We start from the raw sequence: 27,328 nt of genomic DNA, 5'->3' as shown, positions 1-27,328 counted from the left end.
TTGTGATGCAAGAGACACATCAACAAAGTGGAAGAACAAGCCACAGAATGGATGCAAAATTTTGCACATATCTAATAACGGATTTGTTTCTAGAATATATATAAAAGTTTTACAACTCAATAATGAAAGAAAAATAGTCCAATTTAAGAGTAGACATTTCACCAAAGAAGGTATACAGATGACCAGTAAGCACATGAAAGAAGCTCAGCATTAGCCATCAGGGAAATGCAAATCAAAAGCATAGTGAGCTACCACATCACACCCCCTATGATGAATATAATAATAAGACAAATTATAACAAGTTTTGGTTAGGATGTGGAGAAATTAGAATCTTCATACACTGCTGGTAGGAAAGTAAAATGGGATAGCCATTTTGGAAAATAGTTTGGCAGTTTCTCAAGTGTATTTATTTATTTATTTTTTTAAAGATTTATTTTTTATTTATTTCTCTCCCCTTTCCCCGCCCTCCCAGTTGTTTGCTCTCTGTGTCCATTCACTGTGTGTACTTCTGTGACCGCTTCTATCCTTATCAGTGGCACCGGGAATCTGTATCTCTTTGTTGCATAATCTTGTTGTATCATTTCTCCGTGTGTGCGGCACCATTCTTGGGCAGACTGCACTTTCTTTGGCGCTGGGTGGCTCTCCTTACTGGGTGCACTCCTTGCGCGTGGGGCTCCCCTATGCGGGGGACACCCCTGCATGGCACGGCACTCCTTCTGTGCATCAGCACTGCACATGGGCCAGCTCCACACAGGTCATGGAGGCCCGGGGTTTGAACCACAGACCTCCCATGTGGTAGGTGGACACCCTATCCATTGGGCCAAGTCTGCTTCCCTCTCAAGTGTATTTAGACATAGAGTTATCATCAACCCAACAATTTTACTTCTATATATATGACCAAGAGAATTAAAAACATAAGTTCACATTTTTCATAGCAGCATTATTCATAATAGTCACAAGCGGAAATTGCTGTTGTCATTCAACAAATAAATGAAAAACAAAATATGGTATATCCATACCATGGAGTTTTTTTTTTTTTTTTAAAGATTTATTTATTTCTCTCCTCTTCCTCCCCCCCCCACCCCAGTTGTCTGTTCTCTGTGTCTGTTTGCTGCATCTTCTTTGTCCGCTTCTGTTGTTGTCAGCAGCATGGGAATCTGTGTTTCTTTTTGTTGCGTCATCTTCCTGTGTCAGCTCTCCATGTGTGTGGCTCCATTCCTGGGCAGGCTGCACTTTCTTTCACGCTGGGTGGCTTTCCTTACGGGGAGCACTCCTTGTACATGGGGCTCCCCTACATTGGGGACACCCCTGCATGGCAGGGCACTCCTTGTGTGCATCAGCACTGCGCATGGGCCAGCTCCACACGGGTCAAGGTGGCCTGGGGTTTGAACTGCAGACCTCCCATGTGGTAGACGGACACCCTAACCACTGGGCCAAGTTCGCCGCCACCGTGGAGTATTATTCAGCAATAAAAATGAAGTACTGATAGGCGTAACAACGTGGACAAACCTTGAAACCATACCCATGAAAGAAGCCAGGCACAAAAGACCATATGTTATATGAGTCCATTTATAAGGAATACCCAGAACAGGCAAATCTATAGAGATAAAAAATTGATTAGTGATTGCTTAGAGCTGGAGTGTGGAGTGTGGGGAGGAGGAGGAGGTGTTGTTAGCAGGGATTGGGGTCTGACTGGTACAGAATTTCTTTTTCATTTTGATTGTGGTTGCATAGCTCTGTGACTATACTAAAAACTTTTTACTTGTACTTTAAATGGGTAAATTGCATAGTATCTGAATTATATCTCAATAAAGCTTATTTAAAAATAGAAAAAAAAGGTTGCTCTTTGACTTTTTGAAGTTATATGTGGGGTAAGAATGATATAGCTTTTATAACTGAAGGATGGAAGGAAGGGAAATGAGTTCTGTTACTGTATAGAGAAAACATAATTCTGATCTCTTGGTCAAAAATTTCAAAGCTGAGTTTGTGTCTAGAATCATTGACTGTTTTTTGTTTGTTTGTTTTTAAGATTTATTTATTTCAATCCACCCCCTCGTTGTTTGCACTTGCTGTGTCTGTTTGTCATCCTTGTTTCTTTAGGAGGCCTCAGAACTGAACCTGGGAACTCCGATGTGAGAGAGAGGCACCTAATCACTTAGGCCATCTCCTTTTCCTACTTTGTTGTGTTTCTCATGCTTTTCTTCTTGTGTCATCGTGTACCGTCAGCTTGTCTTCTTTAGGAGGCACCAGGAACCAAACCATAGATCTCCCATGTATAGGCGGGAGCCCAATCCCTTAAGCCACATCCGCTTCCCTAGTTAAGAGTTTTAAAAGTTCTGTATTAATATTTAAATATATATTTAAATATATTTATATAGTCAATAAAAATTAATTTTTGATTTTTTAAATATCTGAAAGTGTTTTTGTTTTTCTCAAAATGTTCTTTTTATATTTACATACAAGTAGCAATTCCTTGTATTCGTAGAAACCAATTAGAAAAAGATTTGGACTATATTTGGCATTATTCTAGAGCAAAGATAAGAATAATTCTTGTGGTTTTCCATCAGAAATGTAAACTGAGAGAAATAAATGTCCAAACTGCCCTTTAAAAATTGCTCTTTAGAAAGAACTAGATATTTCCGTTAATTTATTAGTACAAAACCGGCTTTTGTTTTTGCCCTCTAATATCTGATTAAATTTTTTAGCTTCTTTTTGGTCCTTGTCCTCTTCCTCTGCATCAATCTTTTATCTTCTGTCTACTTCCTAAGAAAACAGTCACCTCTAGTGACCCCTGCAGGGAACGTGCTTTCTAAACAGGTTATGTCACTAGTATCCAAATGATAGAACGCAACCGATTGTTTTCCATACTCAATCTTAGTGGCCTTATAGTTTCATGAGAAAATGTAAATCAGGATTAGGGCTGGATTAATATGTTAACAGAGAAGAGTCTTTACATGTTTTTAAATACTGAAAAAGTTCTTCATAAAATGAAATATGTTCTTGTGTTCTGGCATTCTTTTTCAAAATTAGATATCAAGATATCTAATGTGTGTTTAGAAGAATGCAAGAAAAGCTAGAAGCTCGACCATTTAGGGCTAATTCTTTCTATAATTTTGGAAGTAAGGATTTACAGTGGTAGAGACAATAGGACAAATAGATGAGAGATACTGCTTAAGTTTTGCAGGAAGAGTTTTTGGTAATTTGAAGTAATAAATCCTCATTTGTCATCAATTTTAATGAATACTTAGTATGAAGATTTCTTTATTTACTCTTGATACTGACTTTTCATTTTTAATGTTATTTTAAATTTTCCTCATTAGAATGAATATCAAAAAAATTGCAAAAGTAGAAATAAGGGGAAAATAATCATCCTTAATCGTACTACCTATAAAGAGCCATTGTTAATAGCTGATATATTTCTTTTAGGTCTTTTTTTCATGCACATTTTATATAATTATGGTTCCTTTTGCTGTTCTACTTTGTATCCTGCTTTTAATCCCATTTCACATTATAATATTAATCAGTCTCCCTTAATAACTTTTTTGTAGACATTTTTAGTGGCTATACTGTATTACTTATTATGTCTGTCCCATAGTGTATTTCACCATCCCTTTCAGGTTGGATATTTGTCTATACACAATTTGACATAACCATAAAAAATGCTGCAATAATGGGTGCAATGAACTGCACAAAGCTTTTTTTCTTTCTGGAAACATTGTCTTGCCATAAGGCAAGATTGAAACAAAGGGTTAAAATGTATGAATGTTTTTAAGTTCTTAATTCTGACCTCTAGATGTCTTAAGTTGAACTTCCAAATGTCTTTCCCAAACAATACTTTCACCAGAGTTTGAAAATATCCATTTCATTATACCCAAAGATGGTTGAGGATTTTTTTTTCCTAGGTCTGAACTTTTGCGCTATGTTTTTTTTTCTTTATTAGGAAAGTTGTTGGCTTACAAAATAATCATACATAAAATATAGGATTCCTATATACAGTGCTATTGTTACTACATTACATTGGTGTGGACCATTTTGTTACAACTGATGTTAACACATTTTTACAATTGTACTAGTAACTGTAGTCCATGGTTTAATGTACAGCTCACTCTTTGTGTAGATTTTTAAAAAAATTATTTACTTTAAAAAAACTTTAGATTATGTAAATGTTACATAAAAAATATATGCCCCTCTCCTCCCCCCTCCCACACATTCCCACGTTAACAACATCCTTCATTAGTGTGGTACATTTGTTACAATTGATGATTCTAAGTAACTCACATACTTTGCCAAATTGTTTAAAAGTTCAACTCAAGGAAACAAATGTTTATATGTATTTGTCATTCAACAAGGATTAATACATAAGATTAGGAAGTGGATTTGGCTCAGTGGGTAGAGTGTCCACCTACCACATGGGAGGTTAAGGGTTCAAACCCAGGGCCTCCTGACCTGTGTGGAGCTGGCCCATGCGCAGTGCTGACCTGCAAGGAGTGCTGTGCCAGGCAGGGGTGTCTCCCTTATAGGGAAGCCCACACGCAAGGAGTGCACCCTGTAAGGAGAGCCACCCCGTGCGAAAAAGTTCAGCCTGCCCAGGTGTGGTGCTGCACACACGGAGAGCTGATGCAGCAAGATGACACAACAAAAAGAGACACAGATTCCCGGTGCCGATGACAAGAATAAAAGTGGACACAGAAGAGCACACAGTGAATGGACACAAAGAGCGGATAGCTGGAGGGGAAGGGGGGTGGGGGGGAGGGGAGAGAGATAATAAATTTTTTAAAAAATCTTTAAAAAAATACATAAGAGTAATCGTGTTTCTCAGATGTGTGTTTATCAAGCATTGAAGTTACATTTAATCAGTGTGGTAGTCAGCCAAAGGGGTGCTGATGCAAAGTACCAGAAGTCTGTTGGCTTTTATAAAGGGTATTTATGTAGGATAAAAGCTTACGGTTGCAAGGCCCTAAGGAGTCCAAATCATGCTATCATAAGAGGTATTAATATTTCCTCACCAAAGTCTTTTGCCCTGTGTTGAAGATGGTTACTAATCTTTGTGAGGGTTCAGCCCTCCTCTTCCTCTTCTGGCTCTGTGGGCCCAGCTTCTGATCTCAGCTATTGGCTCTAGGGTTCATTTCTTTGTTTCTTTTTTTTTTTTTTTTAAAGATTTATTTATTTATTTAATTTCCCCCCTTCCCCTGGTTGTCTGTTCTTGGTGTCTATTTGCTGCGTCTTGTTTCTTTGTCCGCTTCTGTTGTCGTCAGCGGCACGGGAAGTGTGGGCGGCGCCATTCCTGGGCAGGCTGCTCTTTCTTTTCACGCTGGGCGGCTTTCCTCATGGGTGCACTCCTTGCGCGTGGGGCTCCCCCACGCGGGGACACCCTTGCGTGGCACGGCACTCCTTGCGCGCATCAGCACTGCGCATGGCCAGCTCCACACGGGTCGAGGAGGCCCGGGGTTTGAACCGCGGACCTCCCATATGGTAGACGGACGCCCTAACCACTGGGCCAAAGTCCGTTTCCCCATTTCTTTGTTTCTTTCTGGGCCTTCTCAGTTGCAAACTACCAGGCTAATGGCTCTCCTCTCCCTGGGGCTTTAGCTGTTTGAGCCTTCTCCTTTCTCTCACATGGCAGGACCTAAATGACATATGTTCTCTCCTCTTATGTGTATCTTCTTCTGTGTGTCTTCTTGAGTGAGTGTATTAGTCAGCCAAAGGGGTACTGATGTAAAATACCAAAAATTAGTTGGTTTTATAAAGGGTATTTATTTGGGGTAGGAGCTTACAGATACCAGGCCATAAAGCTTAAGTTACTTCCCTCACCAAAGTCCATTTGGAGCAAGATGGCTGCCGACGTCTGCGGGGGTGAGGGGTTCCTGGGTTCCTACGTTCCTGGGGCTTGCTTTTCTCTGGGTTCAAGATTCATTTCTTCCTAGGGCTGGCTTCTCTTTCCTTTGCGCGCTGACTTCCTGGGGCTCCAGCTGAAGTCTTCAGCAGCAAACTGCAACATCAAAACGCCAACATCAGAAACCCTCAACTCTGTTCTTTGCCATGCCTTTTATCTATGGGTCCCCACCCACCAAGGGCTGGGGACTTAACACCCTAATCATAACTCAATCATGCCCAGGTACAGATCAGATTACAAGCATAATCCAATATTTCTTTTTGGAATTCATTAATATTAAACTGCTACATTCCACCCTTTGAATTCCACAAAGATATTACAATATTAAAAAAAAAACAACCTTAAATCAGTTACAATGCAAGTACTAAATCATATCACAATCAATTTAAAGAAATACAGTTTGTCTGGGGCAAAGTCTTGTCTGCTATAGACCTCTGAAACTTACAAAACAATTTATCTGTTCCAGTGCACAAATGGATAAACATTTTCATTACAATAAGGAGAAATTGGGAGCGAAACATAAGTCATGGGTCCTCTACAGTTCAGTAAACCTGCAGGGCATCCTCCATTCGATTTCCAAGTCTGAGCATCATTCTTAAGAAGATGGTTTCTTCTCCTTGCTGCCATATGGGGACCCACCCTTTCCACAGGCTTGCCCAATGGCCATTTTCTTGGTTCTACGCTCATCAAGCATCTTGGTGTAGACCAAGCTCCAGATCTCTCCCTCCAAGAGTGTTGGGACGATTGCCACACCTTACCCAATATTTGGGTTAGAGTCTTAATCCCCCACCCCCAGTACAGTGATGTGAAGACAGCATTCCCCCTAACCTTTGGCATACAAGCTCAACCCTCTCAGAACAAGAAGCTGACCACCTGGCCTTCCCTAACCTTTAGGGGACAGGTCCACCCTTCTCAGACCTGTAGGGTGCTAACCTTAACTGCCCTAATTCTTGGGGAATATGCTTCACCCTCTCTGTACCCTGGGGCAACAAAACTCTCCCAGAACTTCGGGTAGGAGCATCCACCCTCTTCAACTGTTGGGGCAAATTCACTTCTGTACACATGGGTAGGGTTCTTCTCTTAGCCCAAGTTGATGTCTTAATTCCAGATCTCGGCTTCCATGGTTTTCCTCTAAAAGCTGTTTCTCCTTCTATCTGTCCTTTCCATGTCCTTTTTATTCCAAGCTGACAATGGTTTTGTTCATACAGCTCTCTCAAAAAGTCTTTTGGTTTAGCATCCAGGAAGCAGGGGTCCAAGCTATCGGACAGTAAGACTTTCCACAGGGCTTTCCTAGATAATTGCATCTTCAGTCTTGATTTACCAGTTCCAAGTTTAGTTAAGTCCTCAAATCGGGCACTTTCATCTGGGAGCTTGATTTCCAAAGGCTTGGAATTTCCAGAATCAGTTCCTGTTTTCTTTTTGTCACACCGTTCAGTATCTTCTCTCGCTCATCTAGCATTTTGCTATAAGCTGCAAGCAGAAGCCAAGCCTCATTCTCTGGGTTTACTTTGGCAAGTTCTTCAGCTAAATGTCCAGGCTTGCCATTTTCAAATTTTGCCTTCTGTAACCAGGAGTTAATCTTGCTAAGTTCTCTGCAATTTTAAAGCGCAAATTACCTTTGCTCCTGTTTCCAATAATAGTTTCATCATTTACTTGTAAGGCATCATAAAAAGTCTCTTTCGCATCCATATTGCTATCAACAGTCTTCAAAGTTTTCTTGGCCTTTTCCATCAAGCATCCCACAATTTCTCCAAAAAATACCCCTTACCCTCTTATAAATCCGTTCCAGCATTTCGGTAATTACCAAAGCATTTCCCCACTCCTCGGTACCAAATTCTGTATTAGTCAGATAAAGGGGTGCTGATGCAAAATACCAGAAGTTGGTTGGTTTTTATAAAGGGTATTTGGGGTAGGAGCTTACAGATACCAGGCCATAAAGCATAAGTTACTTCCCTCACCAGAGTCCATTTGGAGCAAGATGGCTGCCGACGTCTGCAAGGGCGAGGGCTTCCTGGGTTCCTACGTTCCTGGGGCTTGCTTTTCTCTGGGTTCAAGATTCGTTTCTTCCTAGGGCTGGCTTCTCTTTCCTCTGCATGCTGACTTCCTGGGGCTCCAGCTGAAGTCTTCAGCATCAAACTCCAACATCAGAAACCCTCAACTCTGTTCTTTGCCATGCCTTTTTATCTGTGAGTCCCCACCCACCAGGTACAGATCAGATTACAAGCATAATCCAATATTTCTTTTTGGAGTTCATCAATATTAAACTGCTACAGTGAGTGTCCTCTTATATAGCCCACCAAGGGGGTGGGGACTCAACTCTGGATCATGCCCTACTGATGTGGTCAAATCAAAGCCGTAATCTTGATTTAAACAAGTAAATGTAAAACCTTTGATTTAATACAGTTAAAGGCTATCAGCTATGCTTGTGGGCCTGTGTGCCTGAAATAAGAACCAGGCCTAGAGCTGCAGGGAGTGTAAGAGTTACCTCCTGAGAGCCTTCATGTTGCTCAAATGTGGCCAGTTTCGAAGCCAAACTCAGCATATAAATGCACTGCCTCCCCCCCCCCCCCCCACCCAGTATGGACATGACTCCTGGGGATGAGCCTCCTTGGCACCGAGGGATTACTACCAGTACCAGCTGATAATGTACTGATCTTGAATTAAATCTTGAATTAAAGGGTCAACTCAGACCAGCAGAATATCTCAGCCTACATGGAATATCAGGAGTTAAAAATGCTTTTTGACGCTGAATAAAAGGGGGAAATGGAAAAGACAAATGAGTTTATATGGCTATGAGTCTCCAAAAAAGAACCGGGAGGTCATCAGAGGGGTTGCCTGTACGCACACCTCAGCAGAGTCCCAGAGACAACTACAGTAGATACAACCCAGTATTGGTTCTTCTGAAGGCTACATAGACCCACAGGTTCTGTGGTCATGGCAGATGGAGTTCAGGACCATGTTAGTTGGCCCTACTTTGGAGTTTGTGTTCCTCGGTGTGATGGAGTTGGACTCAGATGTGATCTTTGTTCACAAGCCTCTCCCGTTACTTTTACCAGACCTGTGGTTGGTGCTGGGGTTTGATGTATATGAAGGGGACCTGAATCTCTGGACTGTCCATGTGATAGCCAGGCCCTGAGCCTCAACAGACTTGCAACTCCTACCCTCTGGTTTATGGACTTACCCCAGTCAGCTAACAGGAAAGTGAAGAAGGCCAGCCACCACACCAGGGAGGCAAAAGTGCCTATAACTGCAAACAGGAGAGTTGCATCCATCATCCAAGTAGAATCTAAGCACCTTCTCGATACAGAGGTGGAGTGGACATAACCATCCCAGGGTCCACAGGATGGAGGAATAGAGTATGGATTAGAGTGGACTTACTGATAACTCTATTCTGGAACTAATGTGATTAGTAATGGAAGTAAATGTAGCATTGATGTGGGGAAAGAGGCCATGGTAGCTGCTGAGGGTGGGGAGAAGGAAGAAGAGATGTGATGTGGGGGCATTTTCAGGACTTGGAGTTGTCCTGGGTGGTACTGCAGGGACAATTACTGGACATTGTATGTCCTTCCATGGCCCACTGGCTGGACTGGGGGAGAGTGTAAACTCTAATGTGGACCATTAACCATGTGGTGCAGCAGTGCTTAGAGATGTATTCACCAAGTGCAATGAATGTCCCATGATGATGGAGGAGGTTGTTGTTATCAGAGGAGTGGGGTGAGGGCAGTGGGGGGTATATGGGGACCTCATATTTTTTTAATGTAACATTAAAAAAATTCTATGACAAAAAATAAATAAAAGCACCATAATGAAAAAAAAAAAAAAAAAGGCTAATCAGGCCCAGAGGAATAAACCAGTTTACAAACATATTATCTTTTGTTAGGAATTCATAAATGATCCCAAAGTGCCACAATCACAATACATTTTCCTTGAGAAGTCCATTATTATTTATAGGATTGAACAATATCATGTGTGGTGTGAAACGAGAGATAAAATGCATAGTGGTTTAGATCCCTAGCTTTGAGATCAGCAAGACCAGGGTTTCAATCCCAGTTCCATTTCTTAGCAGCTATATGAATACTCTATGCTTTAGTTTTCTCATATGTAAAATGACAATGATTATAATATGTACTTCATTGGATTATAAGGGTTAAATTGAATAATGCATTAAATTAGAAAAGGTTCTTAGCCAGTTCCTTGTACACAGTAAGAACTCCATAAATTGGTAGTCATTAAGAGATTGGTTATAGAACATTATATCAAAGAGGTCATTATGTAGTGAAATAATTCGATGATGTTGAATGTTTTATAAAAGAGATGAATCATGGGGAAAATCCAAGATGATCTTGCAGTTCATAATTATAAACATCAGTTAAGGGTTAACCAACAGCTCTACATGGATTCTCTAATACTCCTGCTTTTGCACTCCCCATAATGATTATATTATACTATATTTTCTCTCTGTACACCCTCCCATATCCCTTTCCAATACCTTCATTCCTAAATAATTCCCTTAGTTTATACTTCCTTGAGAAAATTGAACCTGCAATTAATGAACTCTCTTATACCTATCACCAAACACACATTAACAATATTCTCTTTGTTCCTTCTGGTTCTTACAAAATGTTTCTCCTTTTATCAGAGGCTACTCCTTTCTGGATCTTATCCTCATTCACCTCTTATTTTTCTGCATCCTCAATCTTTGTCATTGCTGGGTAATTCCCAGTCTTCTAGAAACTTATACTGGTATCTCCTACCTTAAAAAATATCTTCTCTATTGAACCCATATCTCCCCTCAACTACTGCTCATGTTTCTGTTCTGCTTCATCACCAAACTTCTCAAAAATTCCTATGTACACTGTCATTTTCATACCATAGAGTCATTCTTCTCTCTTCATTTGTCTGGCTTCTGCCCCTCACCATTCCACCAAGGATAGTTTAAAGGAATCTCCAGTGTGCTAAACCAATGGACAGTTCTCTGTTCACATTGTTCTCTCTCATCTAAAACAGCTGAATACTTTCTTTTTCTTGAAAAACCTCTTCGCCTTTGATGGTTTTCCTTCTACCTCTGTAATTGTTTTTTCTCATTCTCTCTTTCTGGCTGCTTTTTCTCTTTATAACTTCTAAATGTCATTAGTTCTCTGAGGGTAGTCCTGGTTGTCTGTTCTTTCTCTTTTCATTTTTCTGTTCTCAGAATTTCATGCATCACCCATGACTTTACCTTCTATATGATCATAACACCCACATTTAAATATCTAGTTGGAAAGCTCATATATCCTGATTTTTCCCCCTAAAGAGCACTGTTCCCCCCTTTCTTAGTAAATGGCATCACTTCCTACCTATATGGTTGATCAAATCAGAATCTAAAATTCATACTTGATTCCTCTTTCTTTGTCACTTCCCGTAATCAATCCATTGGCAAGTCTTGTCAGTCCTATCTCCAAAATCCATCTTGAACCTATCTATGTGCTACTTTCAATATTTATAATACATTCTTGCAATTCAATACACTGTTTTCGTTAGCTTCTTTTTGTAAAAATATTTTTCCTTAGAACAAAAAATATTTTACAAAAGAAAGGGATTTTTATCGTGTGTACCTCACTATTATTGGATTAGTCATCTCAGGCTTTACTCTTGGCTCATTGTTGTATAACCTTGTTATATAAGCCAATATTATTAATGTTTCAGTTTTCCTATGAGATAACATAAGGAGGTTGAATGTGTACATTTTTTGAAGTCTTTGAAAGTGTTAACAGGAATCAGATTTTTCAGTCAAAATTATTTATATGGTTTAAAGGAATCAAAAATTAATTTTTACAAATAGCTTTTCATCTTTAATACACATGAATACCTTTAGTCTGATATTAAATGAGAAAAATGCCATCTTTTTCAGATTCCTTCAATTCACTATTTTCCTTAATACTGAATTAGATTATTATTTTTAAAATATCTTAAATCTAGAAGTCCATTTCTTGAAAAATACATTTTTCCTTAACCAGGACAATAGTGAAAAATTTCAGCATATAATGGATAATCCTCTTAACTACCTTTCCCCTTTCTCATTATCCTCTCCTTCACCTCTATTCCAATGAAGGCTGTTACATTAAGTCTTACCTATGTAATATTATGCTTGAGGTTGTGGTTTCTATTTGAGTGGAATTATTGATTTCGCACATAGCAAGGATTTTTATGTTAGCTTACAAAATCATTTGTAAAACTAAAAGGGAAAGAGATTTTTAAAAAATCTCTAAAACTGTTTTTGTTTGTTTTTTTATATTCTTCAACAGTCTCTAATAAAATGTTGACATTAGGAAGCAAGCAAGAATAGTTTTGGTTTGATTCTTAGAATTTACTTTTAAACCATGGTGGTCTCAAAATGGCTAATGATAAGATCTTTTCTTACATAGGAGAATAAGATTATTGTGTGATTTCCCAATATCAGCGACCAGAATCTTTTTCTAAAGCATTAGGGCCTATGTAATTTGGTGGTTGAGAAATATTGGAAACATAGTTCTTTCTGGTGTACATAAAATAGTCTTGTCAACAGTCAATTTAGCCTCCTGGCAGGGAAGAAAATCTCAAATATATGGATTTGTCTAAACATGTTTACCTTTTTGTGGGACACCTCAGTGGAGTATATAGAATATCCTTCCATTTATATTACTAATTCTTTGTTAGGCTGAAAATTTTGGTTCTTCTCCTTTTATGTAGCTCAATAAAAACAATCCCTATGTTTTTAAGGAAACAGAAAGCATCTATTCCAGGCAGGTCTTTCCACCGTATTTGTTTACTGCCTTACAGCTGTCTGAGGGTAAATAGTTATCTCTGTTTATTCCTCTTTGTAGAGGTTAGGGATAGGTTAAATGCTCTTTAATTTTTTTTTTTTTAATTTCACAAGGAAAAGCATGGGCTTATAGAAAAATACAGAATTTAAAGAAAGAATTGGATTGCCTCCTTGAGCTGATCACCTGTATGAGTTTGAGTAAATTGTTTTAACCTCTTTGACCCTTGTGGCAGTTTGATATTGTTTATGAATTCCAAAAATAGATACTGGGTTATGTTTGTAAACTGCTCTGTCCCTCTGGGCATATTAGATTATATTCGATTCAGAGGTTTCACTTTTACTTGATTAAATAATGACTAAGGCTTTGATTGGGCCACGTCAGTAGAAGGGGGAGGGACTCACAGAGAAAAACCACAGGGCAGAGAAGAGAATGGGAGTTTTTCCTGCTAAGTAATTATATAGTTGAAGAATGCAGAGGAATAGAGATGGCTCCTTCAAAAAGCCCTGGGAAGAATGATGAGCTGTTCGCCTGACAGTTCACAGTGGGCCTTGTGGAGGGAGCAGAGCAGCTGAGCCTGGAGAGAATTGAGTCCCAGGATGAGAGGCAAAGCCTAAAGAGCCTCATAGTCTACAGCAGACCTTGTAGAGAAAACAGAGCAGTTGAGTCTGGGGGGAAATAAGCCTTGGGAGAGAGACAAGACTTATCCCAACTTATAGCTGATATTGGAAAATGCTGGGACCACGGAGTCTTAAGAGGAAGAGGAAGGCTGAACATCAGCAACCATCTTGCTCCAACATGTGGCAACAGACTTTGGTGAGGGAAGTAATTTACGCTTTATGGCCTGATAACTGTAAGCTTCTACCCCAAAGAAATACTCTTTATAAACGCCAACAGATTTCTGGTATTTTGCATCAGCACTCCTTTGGCTCACTAATGCAACCCTTTTATTAATGATAAATTTGAAACTAACATTGATCCCTTTCCCATTTACTTCATGGGCTTTTTTTGGAAGTATCAAATGATAAAATGTTTTGTAAAAGAACTTGGTAAATTGTGAAAGACTATTCAACATTGATAGTAAGATTGTGAATATTAAATCTTTTTGCAGCCTTTATAAGCTTATGAATCCTGAAAAGAGCAAGATAAATTTCACATGCTAAAATGTCTTCTGGGAAGCAGATGTAGCTCAAGCAGTTCAGTTCCTGCCTACCACAGGGGGGTCTCCGATTTGGTTCCCTGTGCCTCGTAAAGAAGATGAGCAAGACAGCTCGCTGATGCAATGGGCAGGTGCAGTGAGCTGATGCAACAAGATGACTCAACAAGAGAAATGAGGAAAAGATAATGAGAGATACAACAAAGTAGGGAGCGGAGGATGCTCACGGCATTAGGCACCTCCCTCCCATATTGGAGGTCCTGGATTCAGTTCCCATTGCCTCCTAAAAAGAAGACCAACACATAACAAACAGATAGAGCAAATGCAAACAATGAGGGGGTGGAGATAAATAAAATAAATCTTTTAAAAATTTTTTTAAAAATATTTTTTTTCCTTTTTGTTGTGGGGTGGAGTGGGATGGTGTTCACTGTTTACATGTAGTATAAGTCAGTATAAAATTTAATGATCCCTAGTTACTGAACACAGGCTAGTTTTTATTTAGTGTAATATTTTCAAATAAATAAATTCAAATATCTTATATTCTTTTGTGGAAAAATAACTTAGGTCCATATTATATTTTTTCAAAAGTATTTTAAAATCTAACATTAACTAAAACAGAAGACATTGTGAGAATTAAGAAAGATAGATTCATATTCATATTTTGTTAAAGAGATACAGAATACTTTCTTTTTCATATGCAGATACCTTGGTAACTCGTGCCTTATCAGTGTTTCAGTGTGAAAAGTTAACATATATTACTAAAGGTCACACCTTCCTAGTTCTTAATTTAGTAATTTTGTGAGTAACCTTTAGCCTTATAGGAAAAACAGAAACTATGTTTTATGTTTACAACTGTAATCTACATGGATATGAAAATAGAACAGTATAAATGAACCTAAGTTTGCCAACTTTGAGATTATGTTCATATTGCCTCACTATGAGAAAAAAATGCTGGGCATTCCAGGTCAATTAAAAGAGTCACTTTGGGGATTCTTTTTTTTTTAATTTAAAAAAAAATTTTTTATTATTATTTTTTTAATTGATTTTGTAAAAATATTACATTAAAAAAACAATATGAGGTCCCATTCAACCCTACCATCCCCACCCCACCACTCCCCCCCCCCCCAGCAACACTCACTCCCATCATCATGATACATCCATTGCATTTGGTAAGTACATCTCTGGGTATCTCTGCACCTCATGGTCAATGGTCCACATCATGGCCCATACTCTCCCACATTCCATCCAGTGGGCCCTGGGAGGATTTACAATGTCCGATGATTGCCCCTGCAGCACCATCCAGGGCAACTCTAAGTCCCAAAGGCGCCTCCACATCTCATCTCTTCCTGCCATTCCCCATACTCATATCAGCCACCATGTCCACTTTTCCCACTCCACTCCAATGCCACCTTTTCTATGTGGATCTTGGATTGGTTATGTCCGTGGCATCTCTATGTCAAGAGGAGGCTCAGATTCCACATGGATACTGGATGCAATCCTCCTGCTTTCAGTTGTAGGCACTCTAGGCTCCATGGTGTGGTGGTTGTCCTTCTTCAACTCCATCTTAGCTGAGTGAGGTGAGTCCAATAAATCAGATTGTAGGAGCTGAAGTCCGTTGAGGCTCAGGGCCTGGCTATCATATTGTCAGTCCAGAGATTCAAATCCCCTAAATATATCTTAAACCCCAACACCAACTACAATTCCAGTAAAGTAGCATGAAAATCTAATGAAAAGAGATTCCATCTGAATCCAGTTTCATCACGCAGAAACACCAGCTCCAAAGAAGGGCCATCTGACATGGCAGTGAACCCCATCTGCCATGACCATAGAGCCCGTGGGTCTCTTTAGCCCTCAAAGGAACCAATACCTAAGGTTGTATCTACTTCATCTGTCTCTTAGATTCTGCTCAGTTGTGCATAAGGGCAATCCTTCTGACAGCCTCCAGACTCTAAAAATTTTTTAGAGACTCGTAGCCATATAAACTCATTTCTCCTTTCCATTTCCCCCTTACATTAGGTCAAACAGCCTTTTAAAGTCATGTTATTATATGTAGACAGGGATATTCTGCTAGATCCGCATTGAACCTTCAATTCAAGGTCATTTTCCAGTTGCATCATCAGTTGGTACTTGATAGTGATCCCTCGGTGCCAGGGAGGCTCATCCCCGGGTGTCATGTCCCACGCTGGGGGGAAGGCATTGCATTTACATGTTGAGTTTGGCTTTGAGACTGGCCACATTTGAGTAACATAAAGGCTGTCAGGAGGAAATTCCCAGGCACAGTGCTGCTCTAGGCCTTGTTCTTATTTCAGGCATATAGGCTCACAAGCATAGTTATTAGTGTCATGCTCTCACTGTTGGACCCTCATTCCTTCCTGGTCCTTACCGTTGCACCTGGGGGACTGCCGCTGCTCCCCTAGTGACCATGACAGAGCACCCCCGGCCAGGAACCGAGTACCATCCCCAGCTGTAGTTTTTAATTGTTGCCACTATGAGTATATCCAAACATTACCATGCACCCTGGACATATGCCCTGTATAGCTCCCTGTCAGCCATATATCACCTGTCAATAGTATCCTATACCAGTATTCCTCCGCTGCCATTGTTGAACCACTCTGTGATCCAAAACTTCCTGAAAATTGAAGCCCAATATATTGTCAGGTTCCCTTACTAGTAAGATGGCATATAGCGATGGGTTTAAAGATTAGATATAGAATACATGGGGATTCTTTTTAAGAGACATGGAAACATTTAGAGACAGTGAGTTTTGTTATGGTGACAGTGTTTTTTTCCTAAATATCTGCAAGTCTTGGGTAGTCCAAATGTTTTATTTTGAAAAATAAAATTTAGTTATTCCTGTGTTAGTTTGGGCCTAAGACATTTCTAAGTCAAACTTCAATCTGCTTTTAATACTTTATATATTGATCCATTTCATTTTTTAGGAGATTTTATGAAGATGGAGCAATTGTTTTGGGTGAGGAAGCAAATATGCTTGCTGGCATGCTGCTTGGACTCAATGCTATTGATTTCAGGTACTTTATCTAAATGTATCCCATTTTTAAATAATTTTTCCTCATGACTTCCACTTTTGATTTTTTCTTTAATATTTTCTAGGTAACACATAGTTGGATATTGATATTTGATGCATGTTGTTGCTATTCAAATGACATCAGTTAAATGTCTAAGTGGGTTTGCTCTCAGAAAAGAAACTGTCTCAAGCTTAAGAAATTCACTGATAGGCTTGTTCTCTAGCTTGGTAAAATGAAAGCTTAGATCACATCTGCGCAAGCAGAAATATGGTATACCCAGGTAAAATGAAGAAAGGTTTTGGATCTGGCCTCTTAGTATTTTTCAGCTACTCCTTTAAAATGAAAAGAAAGAGACTAAAGTAGATCCAAAACCAAAAAGATTGTCGCCATCTCATGCATTGAGAAAAAGTAGACCCTGGCTGAATATCTTAGGTATTCTATGTTTTCTCTCATGTATCTAGATTATAAAATAATATTGTTTAGATTTGCCTTTATTATTAACAAAGCTGAATTTGTTCCAGACTAAGATGACAAGTTCTGAAAATGGACACTGAATGTTCTTTTTATATTATGGAAGTATATTTTTGCATTTCTTTAATAGATCCCAGACTTTACATTCTACTTAAGTAAATGGCTGGTCTGTATCAAGAATGCAAACACAAGAAGAAAGGAAGTACAATTTTAAGGTTTAAGAATTTTAATAAAATAGGTACGACTTAAATGAAAATCTCCTTTTAGATCTTGAATTAAAATATCCTTCCCATTTTCACTGAGGTAACCTACTTCCAGTAATTTTTTCCCTTACAGAATGTTTATTTCATAAGTATAGCTTCCCTCTATTTGATATTTAATTAACTAGTATTAGCTTAATTAGCTTAATTTTTTACGATGAACAAGATAGGTGTTGTACTAAGCTTGTCTTTTTTGATCCCTGTAAGGATGTTAGTTTTTCATAATGCATACCAGTAACTGTCTAAATCTGTTTTTAGAATTTTTTTTTTTTTTTGATAAATAAATATATGACTCTTGGTCACAAAAAAACCTGGAATGAAACTATTAACTATTGGTTTAGGTATATCACTGATACTTTATTTTCAGCAAATGTCTTAAAGATACTTTAGTAATGTTTCTGTAAATGAATGAAGGCACATATAAAATGTTGCCCCATTGATTCTCTTCTTATTCAAGTCTGTAAAAGTATATGCATACCCTCAATCTTAATATATTCAAACAAGTATTTCAGCAAAATTCCCTAAGAAACTGAAATGTGGTATTTCACAGATTTTTTCTTTGAAAAATAAACCTACATCTTATAAATAGTCCTAGAAGATGTTCTCAGAAGATACACTTTTTTTTCCCTTTTAACAGTAATAATTACATCTTTTCTTTTCGTCATCCTATTGGATGTATCATCATGAAAACAAGGTGTAATAGATTGGGGACCAAGAGATATAGTGTTCATTTACTGGCTCTATCTACCAACCTCACAGCATGACTTTGGGCAAGTCGTATAACTTTTCCCTCTTGCCATGGCCTTAAAAAGTATTGACTGGAGACAAGAGGATTTTTAACATCTTTTCTAGGTTCAAGATACAAGGCTTTTCATCTGTACAGATAATAATACTGTCCTTGTTCTCTCATCAGTCTGATCTTTTTAGGGGGTATTCATTGTCACCTGAGAATTTGTATCTAAATGTGAAGGATAAGTCTTGAAAATTCTCTACTGATTTCTCAAAAGTCCAATAAAGACTGAGATAGTATGAGAGACAATATTTGCACAGATTTCTCAGTACATTTTATTTTTGCTTAGTACATTTATATAACTGTGTTAACTTGTGAAATGTTTTGTAATTGGTATTGAAAGTAGAGCATCTTTATTGAGGTTTTTATTGTAACAAGTAACAATTACATTGAAAACAAAAAATTCACCTGTAATTTGATGAAACAAATGTCTCTAACAAGAGTGTGTTTATAATACATTTTATTTTAAGTTTTATGTATTGATATGGAATATTTGTTGTTTATTGTTTTAGCTTCTGCTTAAAGGGAGAGGGATTGGATGGCAATTTTCCTGCTGTCATAGACTATACACCATATTTGAAGTTTACCCAAAGGTATTTGATTATTTGAAATATGTTATTGAAATCTTAATTTATAATTTTATGGTTTATTGTGCAGTTTATTCATCTGATTAAAATTATTTTTATAAAACATTTAAGTATCAGAAATTATTCAAGAATACAAACTCCAGTTGCAATTTCATTAATCATGTAAATGCAGTTTTTACATAATTGTAATCCAAGGAAAAAAATATAATTAAAAAAATAACCAATGCATTTGTTTCTATTGCTCTAATCATTGTAATAATTTTAATAGCTCTAAAATAGTCCATTGAGATTTCAAAAATATAATTTACTATTTATATTGTTTTGCATTTTATCTTCATTATAAAGAAAATAATAATGGGCATCTTTGTGCAAATCAATTTTATTTTTGTTTCTATTATGAATTTTCAAAGTTATCAGGTAAGTAGAAAGATTTTATTGCTCTAAAGTGTTACACAGAATTTTTTAAATTACAGAGTTATACTAATTTATCCTACTACTAGTATGTGTGAGATTTCTGAATTTCACACACTTAGCAGCATTGAAAATTGTTCAAATGAAATATGCCAATATTTCTGAAGATCTGCTTGCATATCTATTTCTGGGATGGAGTGATGATCTTCTAAAATGTTGCTATGAGGTTGTAAGGTTGTGTGTAGGTGTGTATGAATATGTGTGCACATATATTGTATGAACACATACATTTTCAAGATGCATTTATTGAGTGCCAAATGTAGGAATAAAACTTTCCTAGGTACTAGGAATATATAGCTGTCAAGAGTATAGGAACCTGTAGACACTTCTGGAAAAAAGAAGCAGAACACAATCTCTGTCTCCAAAATAATCACCATTTAAAGTGAGAAGTTACTAATATTTCAGAGCTAGGAGTGTGAGGATATGTCGATGGTGAGGAAGAAGGAGGAATAGAGTATAATAACACCAAAGTTTCTAATTTGAGGAAGTGATTAGGGAAAAGAGATAATTCTAGTACAGTAGGTTTATAAGGCAAATACAGGAAGAGGTTTTGAACAGGTGGAAATTGATCCTCTTTCAGGATAATTTGGGTTATGGTACATTTTGTAACGATATCCCATCTTTACAAAAGATGACTAATAGTTTAAAAATAATAACAGTAAAATAATAGTAGTAATATTATTTATTGAATGTTTGTTATATGTTGGGCATTCTTTTTTTTTTTTTGTCTTTATTTTTTTTAGTATTACATTAAAAAAATGAGGTCTCCAGTCAGGCATTATTCTGTGTTCTTCTATTAACTCAGTAGTCCTCGAAATCCAGTGAGATAGGCACTACTATCCCTGTTTTACAAATGAGGAAACTGAAACACATAGAGGTTAATTAACTTTAATAGTCTCTTGGCTAGTACACACATGGTAGAGTGAGCAAAATACAACTCTGGGGTTAGAGAGCAAGAGATAGGGGTTTTGTCATCAACATGACATGAAGGTACAAAGGTTATTTTTAGAGATTTAAGAATTGATTTAAAATAGAAAGATAATTGTAAATACTAGTTTTCCTTTCTCTAGGAAGCTGTAGTAATTATAATGCTTTTAAAGGATTTAATAACTGAACTTTCTCAACTGGTATCCTCAGAATGAATTTAATAATATATACCCTGTGACCCCAACTGATTAACAGTTTTTGTCTGAATTTTTATGCAGTTTCCTCTTTCTTTGATACACTAATCCAAACACATATAATATGTACAGTTTCCTCTCCTTTATATACTCAGGAATTTCTACCATCTTGTTACATAAAGACTGTTAAAATGAGAAGAGAAATACAAATTCAACCTCATAGACCACCAAACATTACTGGCAAGGGAGTTTCTTTCCTCTATTAGATAAATTTTTAAAAACTTGTTGATCCTAATTTTAAGAAACCATGAGAGTCAAGCCCCCTCCCTCACTTATTTTTTTTAAGATTTATTTATTTCTCTCCCTTACCCTCTCAGTTGTCTGTTCTCTGTGTCTATTTGCTGTGTGTTCTTCTTTGTCTGCTTCTGTTGTCAGCGGCACAGGAATCTGTGTTTCTTTTTGTTGTGTCATCTTGTGTCCGCTCTCCGTGTGTGCAGCGTCATTCCTGAGCAGGCTGCGCTTTCTTTCACGCTGGGCGGCTCTCCTTACAGGGCACACTCCTTGCACATGGGGCTCCCCTACGCGGGGGACACCCCTGCGTGGCATGGCACTCCTTGTGTGCATCAGCACTGCGCATGGGCCAGCTCCACACGAGTCAAGGAGGCCTGGGTTTTGAACCATGGACCTCCCATGTGGTAGACAGACGCCCTAACCACTGGACCAAGTCTACTTCCGTGCCTCACTTAATTTATATGAAAAGCAATTATTTTAGTCTCTTAAGCTGCTCAAGCAAATACCATAAAACTGACTTAAACTTTGGGAATTTATTATCTTCTGTTTCTGAGTCTGAAAGGAAGTCCAGTCCACACGTCATCAAGGTGATGCTTTCTTCCCAAAGACTGTGGTGTTCTGGGGCTGGCCAGTGATCCTTGTTCCTTCGTTTGTCACATGGCAAGCCACATGATGGTGTCTCTTGGCCTTTCTGTTCTTTTCCGAGGTTTTGTTGATTTCATCTTCTTGTTACCATGGCTTTCTCTCACTCTCTTTCTAAAATTTACTCTTCTTATACAGGACTCCAGTAATGGGATTAAGATCCATTCTGACTGAGTTGCACCTTCTTAATTGAAGTAATCTTGTCAAAAGGTCCTTCTTACAATGGGTCCACATGCACAGCAATGGATTCAATTCAAGAACATGTTTTTTTTTAAGATTTATTTTTATTAATTTTTCTCCCCTTCCCGTGCCCCCCCACTCAGTTGTCTGCTCTCTGTGTCTGTTTGCTGTATGTTCTTAGACTGTGTCCGCTTGTATTCTTGTCAGTGGCACCCAGAATCTGTGTCTCTTTTTTGTTGTGTCATCTTGTTGCGTCAGCTCTTCATGTGTGTGGTGCCACCCTGGGCAGGCTGGACTTTTGTGCGGGGTGTCTTTCCTTATGGGTGTGCTCCTTGCACATGAGGCTCCCCTATGTGGGGGACACCTTTGGGTGGCATGGCACTCCTTGTGCACATCGGCACTGCACATGGGCCAGCTCCACACGGGTCAAGGAGGCCCGGGTTTTGAACCGTGGACCTCCCATGTGGTAGGCGGACACTGTATCTTTTGAGCCAAGTCTACTTCCCAAGAACGTGTTTTTCTGGGGTATGTAACAGCTTCAAATCAATACATATTCATTGTCACAACAATACATATTCATTGTCAAAAAACTTAAAAATACAGAAAATTAGGAAGAAGGAAGTTTGTCATTCATAATCTTACCTTCAAAAAAGAGCTAATAAGAGCATTATTAATATTTTGATGGATGGCTTTTCAGGCTTTTCTATACATAGATACATTTTTTTCTTTAATGAAAATGGAGTCATAATGTACATGTAACTGTTTATTTCACTTAACAATATTAATGGACATATTTTCGTATTGTTATTCTTCCAAAGTATCATTTCTTAAATGAATAGAATTTTATTGTCTGTGTTTATCCAGTTGTTATTGGACTTTTAAGGTGCATTCAGTTATTCATTATTTTATACAGTTTTACAGTTAATATCCTTTTAACTACATCTTTTTACATAGAACCATGATTATTTCTTTAAGTTAAAATCTTGGACATGGAATTGCTAGAATAAAGAACATATGTATTATTAAAATTTTTGAGATATACTGTCAGATTGTTCTTCAGAGAGGTCACACGAATTTAGTTTCTATGAGCAGCATGGCACAATACCTGCTTCCCAGCCTTACCAACAAAGTGTTGAAAGTCTGACCAATTTTCTAAGTAAAACTTTATATCCTATTGTTTTAATTTGCATTTTTTGGTTGCTGGTAAAGTTGAATTTATGTTTATTGGCGATTTAAAATGGAGGTTTATCCTTCTATAACCAAATATATGAAATATGTAAACAGAAAAATACATTTCATAATTAAAATTCATTAAATTAAATTTTAGGTTGTCCAACAGTAAACAATTGCTATTCACTGAATTACTGTTTGAAATAACTGTTTTTCTCGAACATGTGTTAGTCCTGAAAAATCCATTAGTGAGTGATTGTTGGTCTTTATGATGCCTTCCAATTTTCACTTTTAAACATAATGCTACCACGAGCATCCTTGTATTTTAGTCTTTGCTAACCATGATTGTTTTCTAAAGAGACAAATTTCTAGAAACGAAATTGCTGAGTTAAAGAGAATGCACATCATTAAAGTCTGTGGGTGCTGCTTAATTGCCGCTTGTAGAAATGTACCCTATATACTCTACCTTTCCCCCCTGTTAATAGTGATAAAGTAATCATTTTGCTACCTAAGATTCTTAACCTGGTTGCTATATCCCATCCTGTCTTTTCTATTAGGTCTTTGTTCCAGCAATTGCCCCCTCCCATTAATTTTCCTTTTTTTCTAGATCTTCCCATACATCATAGCATACAGACATTTTAATTTCCCCATCTTGAAAAACAAGGTAGAAAAACAACAACAGAAAACTTTTCTGACCTCATATTTATTTCTACCTCTCTCTTTTCTTTTTTTTATTTCTTATTTTTTATTCTAGCAACATATATACAACCTAAAATTTCCCCTTTTAACCACATTCACATATATAATTCAGTGCTGGTAATTATAATCGAAGTGCTGTGCTCCCATCACTACCACCCATTTCCAAAACTTTATAGTCTACTTAAAAAGAAATTCAGAATAAATTAATTATTAACTCCCAATTTCCTACCCTCAGCCCCCTGGTAACCTATATACTAGATTTTAACTCTTTGAATTTGTTTATTATAGTTATTTCTTATCACTGAGATCATACAATATTTGTTCTTTTATGTCTGGCTTAATTTACTCAACATGTCTTCAAGATTCACCCATGTTGTTGCATGAACCAGGAGTTAATTTCTTTTAAATGCTGAATAATATTCCATTGTATTTTTTTTTTTTTTTTTTTTTTTTTTTGCCACATTTTGTTTATCCATTCATCTGTTGATAGACACTTTGGTTGCTTCCATCTTTTGGCTATTGCAAATAATGCCACTGTGAACACCAGTGTGCAAATAAATATCTGTTTGAGTCCCTGCTTTCAGTTCTTCTGGGAACAAAGCTTGTAGCTGGATTGCCAGGTCGTGTGGTAATCCTATAATTGGTTCCTGAGGAACTGCCAACTGTCTTCCACAGTGGCTGCACTATTTTATATTCCTACCAACAATGAAAAAGTATTCTGATTTCTGCACATCCTTTCAACACTTGTAATTTTCTGTTTTTTAAAGAGGAACCATTCTAGTGGGTGGGAAATAATATGTGATGGTGGTTTTGATTGTATTTCCCTACTAGCCAGTGATGCTGAACATCTTTTCATGTGCTTTCTGGTCATTTGTGTATCCTCTTTGAAGAAATGTCTATTCCAATATTTTGCTCATTTCTAATTGGGTTGTCTTTTTATTATTGAGTTATAGGATTTTTATATATTCTGAATATTAAAACCTTATTGGATATGTGGTTTCCAAATACTTTCTCCCATTGAGTAGATTATCTTTTCACTCCTATCATGAAGTCCTTTCTTTGATGACCAAAAGTTTTTAATTTTAAGGAGATCCCTTTTATCTATTTTTTTCTTTTGTTGCTTGTGCTTTGGGTATAAAGTCTAAGAAACCATTGTGTAACATAAGATCCTAAAGACATTTTCCTAGTTTTCTTCTAGGAGTTTTATAGTCCTGGCTCTTCTATTAAGGTCTTTGGTCCATTTTGAATTAATTTTTGTTTATGGTATGAGATAGGGGTCCTCTTTCACTATTTTCTATATAGCTATCCCAGTTCTCCCGGGCCCATTTGTTGAAGAGACTGTTCTTTCCCAATAGAGTGGAAGCTTCAGTTTGCTTATTACGAATGTATAGAAATACTACTGGTTTTTGCATATTGATCTTGTACTCTGCCTCTCTGCTGAATTTGTTTATTAGCTCTAATAGCCTTGTTGTAGATTTTTTGGGACTTTTTATATATAGAATCATATAATCTACAAATAGTCAAAGTTTTACTTTTTCCTTTCCAGTTCAGATACTTTTCTTTTTGTTGCCTAATTGCCGTAGCTAGAATGTTGACTAACAGTGGTGCAGTGGGTATGTTTGTCTTGTTCCCAATCTTAGAGGGAAAGTTCTCAGTCCTTCACCATTGAGTGTGATGTTAGCTGTGAGTTTTTCATATATGTCATTTATCATGCTCGTTATCCATCCTCTCTAGACTTAGTCCAATTAAGCTTTAATCCCCTACCCTGAAACTGCTTAGCAGTGATAGTGACAGCTCATTATCAAACTTAGTGATCAGTCTCCTTATATTATTTGACTTTTCAGTGGTGTTTCACATGTGTGATTGTTCTGTCCAGCATTTCCTGTTTTTCTCCTAACTGCAGAGCAGTTACTCCTTCTTATTCTCCTTCTCTGGTTTCTTCTCATCTCTCCAACTTCTAAATGTTGGAGCATTCAGGGATCAGTCCTGAGGCATCTTCGGTATCTATACTCACTTCCTAGGTGGTCTCATCTAGTTTCATGACTTTCAATACTATCTATATTCTGCTCTTGCCCAAATGTATTCTTCTATTTGGAACATGTCAAAGAAAAGCACCAGATAGTATCCTTAAAGTGGAAGGACAAATCTTATTCAAACTGCTGCCTCAAGGGAGAAGAAAAGCAGCTGATCTTAACTCCAGTTAGCATAGAGGTAGCTGGATTTTTTAAAAAAGATCATAAGAGGGAAAGAAAATAGGCAACTGGAAAATTAATAAGGGAGTCTGGGGGCAGTCTGATAGGAAAGGGAAAAGGGAAACTGGAAAATTACTGAGTAGGACCTGAGGAAGGTCAGAGGGGATCTGGCATAGGCTTATAAAAGAGGGTCGGTAGTTGTGCAGTCTTTCTGAGAGTAGTGTATTATTTGGTTTAGTAGTATAGCATCATCTTAGGTAAGAGCTCAGGATGAGGTTAGAGATCTGCCTAGGGACATGGTCTAGCATTAGGAAAGTCTGCGCTGAAGTTTGGACAAGTACATGGGGCCAAGCAGTCTCTTGCAAGGTTTCACAAACACCATCCTAAACTCTAGACTTATATGCTTTATGTTCAGCTGTCAACTTGATATCACCACTTGGATGTGAAATAAGCACATGAAATGTAACATATACATAATTTCACTAATTTCTTCCCCCCCAAAACCTTTCCACCTTAGTCTTCTTTAATGGGAATAGTAGTTACTTATCCTCAAAACTTTGGAGTGGCCATTGAATTCTCCCTTTCTCTCTTAATCCACATAGGATCCATCATAAAATCCCATTAACACCTCCACTTTCACCACCTTAATTTAAGCTTGGGTTTTTTAAACAGTCTCCATGCCTCTATTTTTTGTTCCTATAGTTTATTCTCCATGGAGCAACCAAAGTGATCTTTTAAAAATTTAAGTCAGTAGATTATGTCATTCCTCTGTTCAGAACTCTTCAGTAGCTACCCATCCAACTCAAAGACAAATTCCTTAGTTGATCTGGACACCAGTACCTTTCTGGGTACCTTGCTACTTGCCCCTTAACTTACTGTGTTCTAGCAACACTGGCATTCTTGCTATTCCATCAGCATTCAAGGCACACTCCTCTGCATTAAGCCTTCGTATTTTCTATTCCTTCTACCAGGAACATCTCAGATAGTTACATTACTAGTTCTCTTATCTTTACTCTGCTTAATACCTCCTTACCAAAGTAGAATTCATTGAATTTACTACGTAAAATAGCATCCACATCTACCCTTTGCCTCTTCCTTCATTTTCTCCATTGAATTCATTGCTGTCTAACATGGGATATATATTTTGTTTGTCTCCTTCCACTAGACTGTAAAGTCTAGTAAGAAATGGATTTTTGTCTTGGTTTTCCTCTTTTATCCAGTGCATAGAACAGTACCTAACACATACTGGGTACTCAGTAAATGTTTTGAGAATTAAATGAATGAATGAGTTCTAGATTTTCTAATACTTATTTGTAGGTTAAAAATGTATTTCTGAAAAAGATGCTTTAAAATTTCAACAAGTATTATCAGGATGGAGATAGTTATGGTCCAGTTTTTTTCTTTATATATATCTATTAAAAATAAATATTTAATTATTAAAGGTAGAGCTATAATGAAGTTGGGAAATAAGAATTCTTACCTCAATTTAATAATTATAAGTTATAAAGTACTTTAAATATTTTTAATAAAAGAAAACTATTTTTCCTTTTATATCTGATAATTTTTTCATTGCTGTAATAAAAAATTTTTTAATGTTTGT

At 37.4% G+C, this 27,328-nt stretch overlaps 1 protein-coding gene across 16 annotated transcripts in view; it reads left to right on the top strand.

Annotated features, from left to right (window-relative positions):
• RUNDC3B (RUN domain containing 3B) overlaps positions 1-27,328 on the top strand; it is a 256,564-nt gene that overhangs the window by 106,343 nt on the left and 122,893 nt on the right. For all 16 annotated transcript variants that reach the window (XM_058297049.2, XM_058297056.1, XM_058297053.1 and 13 more), the window contains 2 exons: positions 16,768-16,857; positions 18,888-18,968. In XM_058297049.2, the coding sequence (XP_058153032.1) occupies positions 16,768-16,857; positions 18,888-18,968 (171 nt within the window). The remainder of the gene's footprint in view (positions 1-16,767; positions 16,858-18,887; positions 18,969-27,328) is intronic.

The sequence above is a fragment of the Dasypus novemcinctus genome, chromosome 5 (assembly GCF_030445035.2).
Source record: "Dasypus novemcinctus isolate mDasNov1 chromosome 5, mDasNov1.1.hap2, whole genome shotgun sequence".
Classification (NCBI taxonomy): domain Eukaryota; kingdom Metazoa; phylum Chordata; class Mammalia; order Cingulata; family Dasypodidae; genus Dasypus; species Dasypus novemcinctus.
Note: the sequence above shows the minus strand (reverse complement) of the source record. Positions and strands in the feature narration are given on the sequence as shown.